The sequence below is a fragment of the Mus musculus genome, chromosome 3, assembly GCF_000001635.26.
Source record: "Mus musculus strain C57BL/6J chromosome 3, GRCm38.p6 C57BL/6J".
Classification (NCBI taxonomy): Eukaryota; Metazoa; Chordata; class Mammalia; order Rodentia; family Muridae; genus Mus; species Mus musculus.
In genome coordinates, this window is record NC_000069.6 from 130537139 (window position 1) to 130551133 (window position 13995).

General features: G+C 40.1%; 1 protein-coding gene across 33 annotated transcripts in view; it reads left to right on the forward strand.

Moving 5' to 3' along the window:
• The window catches only part of Col25a1 (collagen, type XXV, alpha 1), a 419527-nt gene that overhangs the window by 356781 nt on the left and 48751 nt on the right, over positions 1 to 13995 (forward strand). For 30 of the 33 annotated variants that reach the window (XM_006502269.4, XM_017319804.2, XM_006502266.4 and 27 more), the window contains 3 exons: positions 9222 to 9284; positions 12037 to 12105; positions 12899 to 12943. In XM_006502269.4, coding sequence (XP_006502332.1) covers positions 9222 to 9284; positions 12037 to 12105; positions 12899 to 12943 — 177 coding nt within the window. The remainder of the gene's footprint in view (positions 1 to 9221; positions 9285 to 12036; positions 12106 to 12898; positions 12944 to 13995) is intronic. The other 3 variants (XM_006502276.4, XM_006502286.4, XM_006502274.4) reach the window with 1 other exon arrangement.

The window sequence follows — 13995 nt, forward strand, 5'->3', positions numbered from 1 at the left end:
GGGAGGGTTCATTGTAACTTGCCACCTCCAGTAAGGGCTTGAGTTCCCACAGCCTGAGAAAGTGCTGGAAATCCTTTGTCAAGGTGGTGTGGCTCTGACAGACACTGCCCTCCTGTCCCTGACAAGTGACTGCTCTGGCAGTGAGCCTGTCAGTTGACAAAAGCTAGTATTCTCTAGAGATGTCTCTTTGTGTAATGGGAAGGCCACACTTGGGCCATGGTCTACTGTTTGAGATCAGTCCTTAGCTCTATTTTTTGGCTTAACAAGATTTATCTTCTCGCTGTAGTTCAAATGAAAGATAAGATTTCATTATAATGTAGCAAGCGCTAAATGTGAGCAAATAGCTTTAGAGGAAAAGACAATGTAAGAGCACATTAAGGTAGTCAGTATTCACGGTACGTTGTTCATCAAAGGAGACTTAAAGTTTTTGTGATGTCACTCCATTAACTTGGGACGCTCCTTACTAGTTGAACTTTCATCGTTCTGCTATGGTGGTGAACCACACAAAACAGTTCATTCTCATTTCATAGTTTAAGTTAACAGGATTTAAAATTAAAACCCTTACATGTGACTATAGGACGTGTGGTAACTAAAACATCAGTCTCGATCTTAGGCCCATGTGTTCCTTTTATGCTTTGGAAATATTTCCCGCCATGTCCTCCATGACTGCCACTACCAGAGAGGACATGCATATGCCATCTGTTGCGTCTAAGACACTAAGGAAGCCATCCATTACATACCAGGAGAGCTTTGGTTCAACACCTGTTGCTCTCTGGGAATTAGCTGGAAACTTAATGAGCCCCCACATGCCTGCTGCAGCTCTCAGGGACAGGAACCAAGGCCTAAGTAGAGGCACCAGACTCATCTCGATATCACCTCAGTGTCCCGCTCTGAGAAAGGTGCTAATACTGCAGGCATACATAAGGGAAGTCACTAAGACCAGGCATGACTTCATCTCCAACTGCTCGTGAGCTTCCTGCAGTTATTTGAAAGTCCTCTCACCATGTGGAAGGCATTTGGAATTCCTATTTCATGCATTCATGGTTCATATAGTGTCAAGATGTTCAACTGGGAAAATTAAATTATGTACAATGTACCATGCAGAAATTGATCTTCTGGAATAAGATTTGAGCTTAGAAAATTAGTTTCATGAACAAGCTTTCAAAAAATGTTGGAGTTTTTTTTTCCCTCAAGTATCTTCATGGATAAAAATGATTGGGTCTACCTTTTCTGATATCAGATAAGAAGGCAATATTCTGTTGTTATTTTTGAAAATATTATTCTTGAAACTCATCTTGAAAAATATATTGTTAATGCATTCTCGTGGTTGCACATCCCTCATAAATAGGCAACATTGACCAGAAAACCTAGAGCAAATCAAATCAAAGCCTTTACTGGTGCTGTGACTCATGGCAAGCCTTGTAATTTCTCTGTGCTTCAGTTTTCTCATGAGAACCAACAGTGACCATAGCACGGAGGTCTATGAGAATGGAATGGAATGAATGAATGAATGAATGAATGAATGAATAGATGTGTTCCTTAAGGGAGATGAAGGAATGAAACCATTGAAGCACTAAGATCACCCATCCTCCCTACCACCTAAGTGTGTTCTGGAAGCAAAAGGCAGGCATGTGCAATGTCTTGAGGATGCGAGGTGTCACTGTGAACATTCTCCTTCCTGAGTGTTCACGGGAAAAGCAAAAAGACAAGTTGACACGTCCCAGGTCTGTTACCTCACTCAGAATGCTTGTTTTCAGCTCTATCGATTTACCTGACAATTTCATAAATTTGTTTTTTTTCTCGATGGCTGGATAATTTTCCACTGGGTAAATGTACCATATTTTCATTGTCCATCATCTGTTGGTGGACATCTAGACTGTTTCCAGTTCCTGGCTATTGTGAATGAAACAGCAGTGGGTGTAGATGAGCAAGTGCCACTGCAGTAAGATGCCGAGCCCTTTGGATAAATGCCTACGGGTGGTAGAGCTGGATCACATACTAAATTTATTTCCAGCTTTTTGAACACCCTCCACACTGATTTCCACAATGGTGGCATCAGTTTACACTCCCACCAGCAGTGAATAAGTGTCCCCTGGGGATTCCCTCTATCTATGACATTTGTTATCACTTGGTTTTGGTTTTCTATTCATCTTGGCCATTCTGACTAGGGTAAGATACAAATCTCAAAAGTAGTTTTAATTTACATTTCCATTACATAGCTAAGAATGTTGGAAAGTTTAAAAACTAAGTCTCAGTCATTTGTATTTCTTTTGAGAACTCTGTTTAGTTCTATGTCCCCGTTTTTAATTGGGTTGTTTGTCTTCTTAACATTTAAGGGGTTTGTTTTGCTTTAGTTCTTTGTATATTCTACCCATTAACCCTCTGGCAGATGTATTGGTGGTCAGGATTTTTCCTCCTTCTGTTGGCTGCCTTGTTCAAATAATGGTTTGCCATACAGACACTATTTAAGTTTCAGGAGGTCCCTTGTCAGTGGTTGGTCTTAATGCCTGCACCATCAGGATCCTGGTCAGATATTCCTTTTCTGTGCCTCTAAGAAAGTATATTCCCTGCTTCCTGAACAGAAATCAGACTCAGGATATCAGGAATTTGATCCATTTGGAGTTGAGCTTTATGACCATAAGAACTGACTGAGTTTCATTCTTCTACATGTAGGTGTCAGTTTGAGTGGCAGTATTTGTCTAGTTGTTGAAGATGCTATCTCTTGTGCAATGTGTAATATTGGCCTCTTTGCCAAAAAAAAAAAAAAAAAAAAAAAAAAAAAAAAAAATCAGGTGACTGTAGGAGTCTGGGTTTATGTGTGGATCCTCAGTTCTATCCCATTAACTAGTATATTTGTTTTGATGCTAACATCATACTGTTTTTTATTATTGTAGCTCTATAGTAAAATGTAAAATCTGGTGCACTGATACCTCAGCAGGGTTGTTGTTGTTGTTGTTGTTGTTGAAGATTATTTTGACTATCCTGGATCTTTTATATTTCCACATGAAAATTAAGATATTTTTCAGTACCTATGAGAAATTGAATTGAAATTGTGATGCACACTTTATTGAATCTATAGATTGCTGATTGTAGGATGGCCATTTTGATAACATTAATCTTACTAACATAGGATGTCTTTCCATCTTCTGGTACCTTCTACTTTCTTATTTCAGTCTTGAAGTTGACATTGTACAAGTCTTCGTTTTCCTTGATTAGCTGTATTCCAAGGCAGTTCTGAGGCTCCTGGGAGTGGTGTTCTGTCCCGACTTCCTCTTCAGTATGTTTATCATTGTATATAGGAAGGCTGCTGGAGTTCCTGAGTTGAGTTTGTATCCTACTACTGTTCTGAACTGTCTTGCCTAACCCAAGACATTTTTCCCAGATTTTCAATGCTTGCTTTTATCTTTCCAAAGATAAAAGCAGTTTACCATATCTAGAAGTCGAGTTTTAAGTAGACAGGGAAGCTATATTACAGCAGGTACTACATGAAGTCAGAAGAAGCTGTTTACGTAGCAACCATGGTTTCAAGGTTCTCCTTTCCTTGAAGCTTAATGCTTTCACTCTGGCTTTCACATCAGTGAGAATCTGACAATCAGATCAAGAACTTAAAAGAGGCAGAAGGGTTTAAGGTGGTGAAAAAACCTACCTCACATCACAGGAAGTCCCCCTTGACCTAGAAGCAGTTTTCAGGGCACAGGGACATTGGCTTGGCGTTTTCAGGGTTAGGTGCCAGCCTGGTGCTCTCTGAGTAACAAAGGTTTCTTCAGAAGCTGATGGGGATGAATGAAGTGCAACCCTCAGAAACATCAGCACATCCCAAAACTGACAAAGATAAATGTAGGGATGTTAGATTAATTCACAGGAGAAAGGAAATAAGGCGTCCTTGGTGGATGGGTCACACTGCGTCATTGTCACGTGTGACTACTCCTGCTTGCACAGAAGATGTGAGGAACTTGAGGCCCATCAGGAAACTCATAATGAAAAGCAGCCATAATGAAACCTCCAACCATGCCCTTCATGATGCAAGTCTGTTAAGAGCAAAACAAAATAATACAAAACAAAATCAAAATGACAGGTTTGAGAAATCAGTATTTTAGGAGCAAACTTCACTTTTATTTTATTTTAGTCTCTTCAGTCGTTTTAGAAATCAGTTACTACCAAAGCTTGCTGCCTAGCAGTTCTTAGTATAACAAATGTCATTGCTGTAATTCTCAAAAGCAGGTATCATGCTGACTTGAATTCTAATTAGCCTTTAAGCAAGAAGAACATTGTATGGCTAATGCATTCTGTGTCAGGACACATTAATCAACATTATTGGGAATGCTTTTAGCACCCAGGCAGATCAGCACATATTTTTCAAACCCCGTTATACTATTTTGGGGGACAATGAAAATCAGATCTGTTCAGGAATCATAAATATCAGGGAAACATGGCTTGGTCTAGAGAGAGTTTTTAGACAGGTTAAGAAAATGATACATTTTACTTCTCTAATTGATAATGACTTATAAAAATAAAGTAAATAGTAGTAAATGAAAAACCAGATATTTTTCTGGGAGTGAGAACTAATCAGTTTGGACTTTCTGGCCACCACTCTGCCTAACAGATGGTATGTTCTGGAAGTCTATATGGAGACATCTGGCAAGCCATTTCTGTATAAATGAAACTGCCTCTATGTCTCTGTCTTTGTCTCTCTATATCTCTTTTTCTCTCTCTTTATCTCTCATCCTTCCTTTTTTCATTGGTCTAACGACCCCTGCAAGGATTTGTTGGTTCCTCTCACTTTTATGAAGGCTATCCTAGTGACCATGTAGAGGTAGGGTGTGGCCATCAGAAATATGTCCCTGCCATTTCTTAGAAAGTCATTAAGATTTTATTATGGAATTCTAAGACTTCGTGAACTCTTTAGCCATCATTAGATTTCAGAAAAGCCATGTTCCTAAAAATCTGCCAGCTTTGCTTCATGTTTTTGTAATATAGATGGGCAGTGGTTGTTGGACATGGTTGCTGTCATGATTGGTGGACATGACTGGAATGGTTGTTGCTCTTGTGGTTGGAAGACATGGTTGTAGTGGTTGTTGTCATGGTTGGGTTGTTGTCATGGTAGATGGACATGATTGTAGTGGTTGTTTTGCTTATGGTTGGTGGATACAATTGTAGTGGTTGTTGCTCTCGTGGTTGGTGGGCATGATTGTAGTAGCTACTGTGGTTCCTTTCTCTGTTTCTCTTTAGCTTTTGTGCAGGAAACTTCATGTTTGAGTTGCTATTACAGTGAGGTATTTGGGGTGGTTGTTTTTCATAGGAAATAGGTAATAGTTGAAGAAACTGAGTGCAAACAAAAAATATATCCTACTCAAAAAAAGGACACATTTCATTCATTATTAATTAAATTGCATGTTGTATGAAATAAAATCCAATTTTGCCTAATAAGACCAGGAAAAAATGTACAAAAGGTAACATTGGTATGTAGAGGGTTTTCCCCACTAAAATCTCTTTAATGTCTGGCTTAAAAGACTACAGCTATATTCTCATCAACATTTCAACAATTTCTAAATCTGTTGTTTGTGGTTAAGTATTTTCTACACCTCAGATAGGTAATTGGACAAAGAAAAGTTATAGTAGTTTCTTCAGATAGAATTGCTGATATTCTTTGATATAACCTCCAAGCTCCATAAGTGGCTGTGTCTAAAAGGTTAGCCTTCATACAGACTCTGAAGCCACATCGCTGAGATGCTGAAGGACAAAAGCAAACAGTCTCTGCATACTCTGGAACAGTCTAACCCTTAAGCCCTCTTCAGCAGTCTAAAGCCAGGATTTCCCCAGTAGTTCAGTATTTTCTGAACTACTACTGTAAGCCCAGGAGACAAAGGTTAAGAGCCCAAGATCCAAGTGGGGGGTCTTCATGCCCTGTCTATATCAGTAATCATCTCTGAAGTCTGAGAGAGGAGACCAGGAAGTACCTCCTTCCCATCCCATCATGAGATGAGCAAGATGGAACCATGGCCCTAAAGTTACAGAGCGCTCTCAGAGGAGACAGACACAGATTTGCCATCCTATAGCTAGATATGTTGAGATTTGCCTTGAAAACATCAGAATATGACACGTGTTAAGATATATGTATGTGACTGGTGCTCCGTTTTGCAGTGGTGATCATGAGCAACTAATGATACTAAAAGCCTTTCAAAACATGTAAGATCAATAGTACTAAAATTACTGAGACTATTAAATCTGTTATTGGGTATATCTCTTGAAATTAAGTAATTTTACCCTGAACATTCCATTTCAAAATTTTAATGTTTTTAAAGGAAGGAAAAGGCCTTTATCTAGCTGCTGAGATAGCAATGCCCTAGTCATATTAGCCTTACATATTTGTGAATAATGCAATTGCATGCCTGACTATTTTGTAAGCTAAACACTAACTCAAATAAGGAATGAATTTCTGCAACTTTTGTCCTGTCTTCTTTTTTATTTGTGTGCTTTAACAAAACTTCCATTTGATTGGCTAAAGAGATCATTTTATTTTCTGCTTGAAAATATGTTAAGCATTCAAGTTTACAAACAAACATCCAACCTCTACATTTCAATTTCATGAACATAAGAACATGACCAGTGACACTAAATTGCTCTTGAAAGTAGCAAGAAGATACATATTCAGATATATTGTAGCATATAATATTTCTATCAGTAAGACACTATTACTTTATTAAAAGTATTTTACTTATCCCACATATAGTATTTTTGTTTATGAATTAACAAATTATTTTGCTAAAGGTTGAATTATTCATGAATGACTTCACTGAATTGAATTCAGATTTTTATTTTGAAATTTAAGAGGTGTGTCAAAATATTTGCCAAGGATTTCCCTTCTAGTAGGTGGAAGACTATGGGACCAAGTAGAATAGGAGCTACAGGAAATAGCCTTAGCATCAACCTCAACCAGTAGGTCCAACCCTTACCTTCCTGTTCTCTGAGTGCCCAAGTCAGAGGAAATCTGTGAATAATGTGTCACCTAAAATGTTTTGTTGATGACACCTTTTTGTTCCCAACTACTTACTATATATATATATAGTATGTTTGAAAAATTCAGTTGTTTGAAACATAGATTCAGACATTTTAACATATCCAACAAACTCACTCTCTGTCTTCTGCTTAACTCCAAGTTCCATGAAACGAGGCTCAGTGACAGTTATCTTAGAGGGAAATCAATCGTACCAGTAATTCTTCCAGAAATAGTACAAGCTTTTAAAAAAAACAGGAAATATGGAAATAGAACTATTATGGGTTTTGCTTTAAAGTTTGGATATGTATTTTATATTTTAAGCAATTTTGTTTCCCTTCACTAGTTAAAAAAGAAAATAAATTTTATGGATAATCAAGACAATGTAGACACCAGTTCAGATTTGGGTTGGTTTTTGGTTTTTGGTTTTTGGTTTTTGGTTTTTGGTTTTTGGTTTTGGTTTGGTTCTTTTTGCCTCAGATGTCACAGATTTTAGGACCAATCCTTCAAGATTAGCTTCATTTTAGTTGCAAGTAGGATATTCTGGGGTTACCTGAGTTATCTGCACTTTTTCTGATATGGCTATGAATTTAGGGCGGTGATTCTCAGCCTTCCTAATGCTGTAACCCTCTAATCCTCAGGTTGTGATGACCTCAAAACACAAAGTTATTTTCAGTGCTGCTTCTTAACTGTAGTTTTGCTACCGTTGTGAATGGTAATATAAATATCTGACATGTGACCCCTGTGAAGGGGGCTGTTGAACTCTCAAAGGGGTCACAACCCACACACTGAATCACTAATTTAGGAGTTCTCAGCACACCCATTTTAGGAATTGGCTCAAATGAGTCGTGGTTCAGGAAAACACTGTGCTATGCTTGCTGTTATAGTTTATTATAAAGGCAAAAAAAAAAAATGTCCTGGTGAATAGGGCACTGTCTAGAAGATCACTAGCCACAAAAGCCTCTGTCCTTGTGGATCTGGATGCCCTACCCTCCTGGCACATAACTATGCTGACTTGGAAGGTCTGCACTAGCCCTGTCAGTTAAGGGTTCCTGCATGACCGATGTAATCACTACTGTCTAGTGATTGAATCCCATCTCCAGCCATTCCCCCCACCTCCTAGGTTAAGAGATAGAACAGAATTCCATTTTTCTAGCCATCAGATTGGTTCCTTACTGTTTGACAATATCTAAGGCGCTCCCTTCGAGTCTCAGCATTTGCACCAATTCAGGGGTGGTTAGAAGGGACTAGTTACAAGCAACAAAGGCCTTTACCATTCCTTTACCATTCCTGTAACCCAGAGGGATCTAAGGCTTAGAAGATCTATTCAAGACCTGGGTACCATTTATTGTGCCACAGATGAATTTCCTCCAGGTAGCAGAGATAATGTTTGAGAGGTATGGCAAAAAAAAAGGGGAGGGGGGGTTTCCTTTCATAATGAACATTACAAAATCGCTCCCCTGCAATCTGTTGTTTCCGTTCTGTAACGTTACCTACCACTTTATCCTAAAAAAGAAAACAGTTAGTTGGCTTATAGTCAGCAAAAGACAAGAGTTTAAGCCAAGCATAGCAGGTGGCCTCTGGCTCTGAGTCCCTGAGGAGACTGCAATGGATGTGGAATCCAGGGCTGTGTTCTCTTTAGAAGGCTCTAAGGGGAGGGAGCATTCACTACCATGCTCCCTTACAAGGTTCTTGGCCAATCTCAGTCCTTAGACTGTGGCAGCTCCATCGGGAGACTCAAAGCAGAGCAGTTTGCTCCCCTCAAAACAAGTGACCCAAGTGGGAAACTACAGGCAAGACCCTCCCCAAATAGAAACCACTCTGCACAGCTTAGACTCGGATGTGATGTCCCTTCACTCCCAGGATATTTTATTCAGTAGATTTACATAGGGAAAAGATTTCACAAGGCTATGAATACATGAATGGTATCTTAGAAGACCTTCCACATCCGCCCAAACACAATAGTTCTTAATGTGATGAGTGGCAAGAAACACCAGGCAACAGATGAGAGAAGAAATTATCATAAACACACTTATCCAGTGACCTTGTCACTTTCTTTCATGTCTCTGGAGCTTTGCCCTAAATGTCCACTGATGAGCATCTTATAGTGAGTAGTTTGATCTCAGCCAGAGCAGTTGTATACAATCAAGGAAATGACATCGCAGTAGGAAGAACTGAGTGTACCGTCTGATGAATAATGCCTTTGTATGCCATTCTTTCTTTTAAGGGAGAACCAGGCTTCATTGGTCCTCAAGGAGAACCAGGGTTACCAGGGCTACCAGGAACAAAAGTAAGTCGACAGTTATTCCCTTTACTTTCCTGTGAAAATTGGGTCATCTCTGTCAAAAGAAAGGTGAGATGACTTTGCTATTTAGGTGACCAGATATTTCTGCCTTCGAACCGAGGCAGCGTGATCCACCCAGGCATGCAATTGGAAGTTATATCCAGGAAGCTTTAGGAACCACTATGGGTGGATGGAATATAGTAGTTGTTAAAGATTACCCTCTAGATTCCTCAGTAAGTGTTGTGATGCTGCTGGCTTCCCAGCTACCTGGAAAGGTAGGTAACTAAGCAGAAAGGAGGGCTAGAGGTGGCCATACCCTACTCTTCCTCATCCATCTTTCGATACATTTGTAAACTGGACTCTAATCCCATCCCCACGGATGTTACAGAGATGTCTAAACGCTTCATTCCACAAGGATCTACCCTGAGTGGTATTTTCAGAAGTATTCTATAATGAAAACCATCTCTTAGTGTTCTCTTTGGCAACCATAAAGAGGACCCTGAAAGCAAAAGCTGTATGCTGCTGCCATGCAAAAAGAATGCAGTGCTGCAGATAGTGTCAGGCCTGGACTTCTTGCTCTATTTACCCAGAAGACCTAAAAAGATAGGACTCAGATGATGGAGCTGTGCTCATGACAGACTCATGAATCAAAGGGACAAAGTGGCATCAACATGTAGTCATTTATTTTTGAACCACGGCAGAGTCTGCCTCGGTGAGTTCTGCATTCACCAGAAATAAACCAGGGATGATGTCCAATAGTTAAGGAACTGTGTCATGGTCTATTCAGACAGACTAGTCCTCATGTCTGCTTTGGTCAAGTGAAAATAACTCTAATCCTAGGGAGTAGAAACTGTTCATTGCCTAAGGGGACTGGAACTCAGTAGGATTATGCAATGGTTGTTTTCCAAAGAAATCTCACTTTCACATAATGAGCTATCAGGCCCATTAGCAAAATATGGAAATTTTCTGTTTAAGCCTGAACAGATTCACACAAGACAGACCTTAGAGAGGAAATAAATTGTCTATTGATATGAAAATGGTTGGATTTTTTTGGAGCTTGGAGCTTTAAAGCCAGGAGAGGAGAGAAGGTGGCCAGGCAGAGAAGTATACCCACCACCACAGGAGGAGCGGAAGTTCCAGCAGGGGAAGCCATCGTGATCTCTTGCAGATTTTTGCTATACAGAGGAAGGTAGAAGAAACCCAGCTGGTGGAGATACTTACCCCTAAATGCCCTTTCGATAGATAGCAGCTATACCATTCCATAGCTCTCTTGAGAGGGATATCCAGTCATAGAGCCATGAAGTTGGCAGTAATTGCTGTTATAAAGGAACCCAGCATGATTCTGAAGAGCAGATACTTTACTCTGAAGCTCAAAGAGAAGGAAAGGATGTGATATACCTGTGTGGTATTTCTACAAGCCAGTATATGCATAGAAAGCCATTTTCAGCAATATTCTAAACGTGATTGTTAGCTGAATTGCCTGTCTTAACAAGAGTTGGATCCTAAAGGAAAATCTGCAATTTGAACATCTATTGCGACCCAACGATGGTCTTTTACAATTTTTGTACTGGTCTGGATTTGTACCCCTAACAATAGATCTAAAAAATAAACAAAGATTGTATCTCTAACTTGCTGGGCAGTGAAGACAGATTCTAAGGAAGAAAAACTAATAGCATCTAGATATCTGTAGTAGGGATGGCGTGTCACCTAGGACTGTCCCTGTGCCTTTGTCTAAGCTACATCTGCCTAGAAAACTTAACTTTCTGTCAGAGTATAAGAAAACAAGGTATCACAGTACAAAGCATGGAACTTCACCACTGTGCTAAACGTTCTGCTAGAATTACTTAAAAATTGCTACAGAATGTAAAATTGTCCACTTTATAATAATAATAATATAATAAATTAATAATAGACCATACTGATACCCTTTAAAAGTCATTACATTTACTCATATAGCTGTATTTAATAAACTATTATTTCCTTGTTTAAAGAATGGAGATTATAAGGAAGGCTTGCATTATTACTTGAGTTCTAGAGACACAGAAGGAACATCAATGAGTGAATGGGTGGGTGGATCAGTTGCTAGGTAGGTAAACACGTATGTACTTACATGTATATATACATATATAAACATAGACATGGTTAATGAGGAGATTTATTAGGGGAATTGACTCTTGTGGCTATAGAGGCAAAAATGTCCCACATAAGCTATCCTCAAACTAGAAGGATGCTAGGAATGTGGTTCTACCCTGGCCTGAAGGTTTCAGAATCCTGGAAGCTGATATTGAAACTCTGAAGCAGCAGTAAAGGTCTGGGATGCAGTGCCTGGTGCTAATCTTGCCATTGGGGCAGAAGACTGCAGTGTGGTATCATGGGCAAGAAAGGGAGCTACAGAGGGAGAGACGGCTTGGCTGTCTTCTGCCTTTTATTCTATCCATCCAGAGCCAACTATTTTAAGGGTAAGCCTCTCCCACTCACTCCACTAACCGATGTGCAGTCTCCTCCTAGAAACAATAAGAATGTTTCAGCAGTTCCATAGGCGCTCGCTGGCCCAGTCAAGATGGCACCAAAAATGAACAATCTCAGGTCGGTTTGTGCACATAGCGGGATCAGTCATCTTCAGAGATTAACATAGCACCAGTGCACTGTGGATAAGCAGCGGCTCTCTGTTAACCTTGGTTTTAGTGAACTCCTGTATTCTTTGCCAGAGAACAGCCATGGGGTGGCTGCTATTTATCTATCTTGCGATTTGTGACAGGGTGATCGTGGGGAGGCGGGGCCTCCTGGAAGAGGTGAACGAGGAGATCCTGGAGCCCCGGGGCCAAAGGTCAGTCACTCTTATCCTGGCAGAGAGCATTCATTGGTCTGCGAACACATGCCTCTTGCTCTAGAACAGGCAACTAACTCTTCAGCAGATGTAAAAGCAACCCAAATCATAAACACCTCATTGGAATGCACACTGGTGGCTAGTGATTTTGCAGTTCAACTTTTCTTGTTTACACCATGCAGCTCAGTGAAGAAATCTAATAACATCTCTGGATGTAAATGGACAGGTGCTGTCATGTTATACATTATCGCTCAATGTGTGGTACAGCCGGCTGAGAAAAACAAAAAACAAAAAAACAAACCTCATTGCTGGGTGCTGTGTTCGTTTCCATGGTAACTTGGTGGTCTGTAACACCTTGCAAATATTACAGCCAAGGTTTTATTTGCCTATGCAATCTTTATTTATCTAAACATTTATGCAAACTAACATGGTCACACCCTAGTCTAATAGCCAGCCCCTCCTGGAGACAAGGTGGATGGTGTAGTCTCTGAAGAAAAAGAAATCTATGCATATAAGCCCTGCTGAGACTCATACAAGTCACTCACATCACAGAGCTCTCCCCAGCCACTGAAGGAAAACTGTCCCCAAAGTCATAATGGATAGAGGTTAACAGAGACCAGGGAATGAGTCCCTGCTATGATGATATGTATACTGTATATCATTATAACCAACACTATGCAGCTCTGTGTTGGGCAGGGCAGGTAAAGTGTGTCCATGTCTCCTCTTGATTCTGAGCCACTGTTCTTAACTTCCCTGTCCTTCTTTCTCTCATCTGCATACTCTCTTATAATAGGGGAAGCAAGGTGAATCAGGAGCTAGAGGCCCGAAGGGGTCAAAGGTCAGTAACCAGTACCCATTTTGATGTGACTGTGGGCCTTCGAGATCTGTGTCTTTTGCCTTTTCCACCAAGAGTCCTGTTGTGGATAAAAACCTTTTCTTTGGGAATTTATAGTTGGTTTGTCCCTATGATTGTATCACAAGACACTTGGCTTTTTTTTTCTTTGTTTTTGTCTGATCTTATCCTTTAGACTATTCTTTTTCTTAACCTGAGTGTGTGTGTGTGTGTGTGTGTGTGTTGTGCTGTGTGCCACAAGACACATGTGGAAGTCAGAGAACCTGTGGGAATCAGTTCTTTCCCTCCATGTTCTGGGCTCTAGGAATGGAATTCAGGTAGTCAGGCTCAGTGGCAAGTGCCTTTATCTGCTGAGCCATTCGCTAGCCCCCTTCAGACTATTCTTTAAGAGAGAGTATATAGCATGTTTCTTGAGAATAGTTTATTTGGAACAATAAATGATTTATATAACATATGCTTAATTTTCATTTCCTATCTTTGTGACAGATGTTCATGTTATGCTTTAGTTTGTTACCTAACTCCATTCAGAGAGGTAAAAATGTCACCCTAGGACCAGGAACAGGGCTCAGTCAGTAAGACTGCTTCCTGTACATGTGAGGCTCTGACTTTGAATCCCCAGAACCCACAAAACAGCTGAAGCATCTGTAATCCCTGCACTCCTGCAAGAAGATAGGGGAAAAGACGGGGGACTTCCCAGAAACTAACCTGGCTCACACCATGGAAAAATACCAAAGAGACCCTGTTTCCAATTAAGTGGAAGACGGGCACAGACACCCATGGTTGTACACTGACCTGCACACACTCACTGTGACTCAGTGCAGGCACGTGCAGGCTCATTAAATAATAATAGAAATAAGATGTCACCACCAATAGTCATGGTGCTTATACATAGCATGTATACTGTTGCTTAGAATGCTTAATAACCAGGAAAAATAGAAAAATTTGGACTAGAGATTAGAGATTGTTGGTTCCCTAGAGATTAGAGCTTGTTAACTACTAATGGCCTATGTTAGTAGTAAAACCTGCATAGGAAAAAA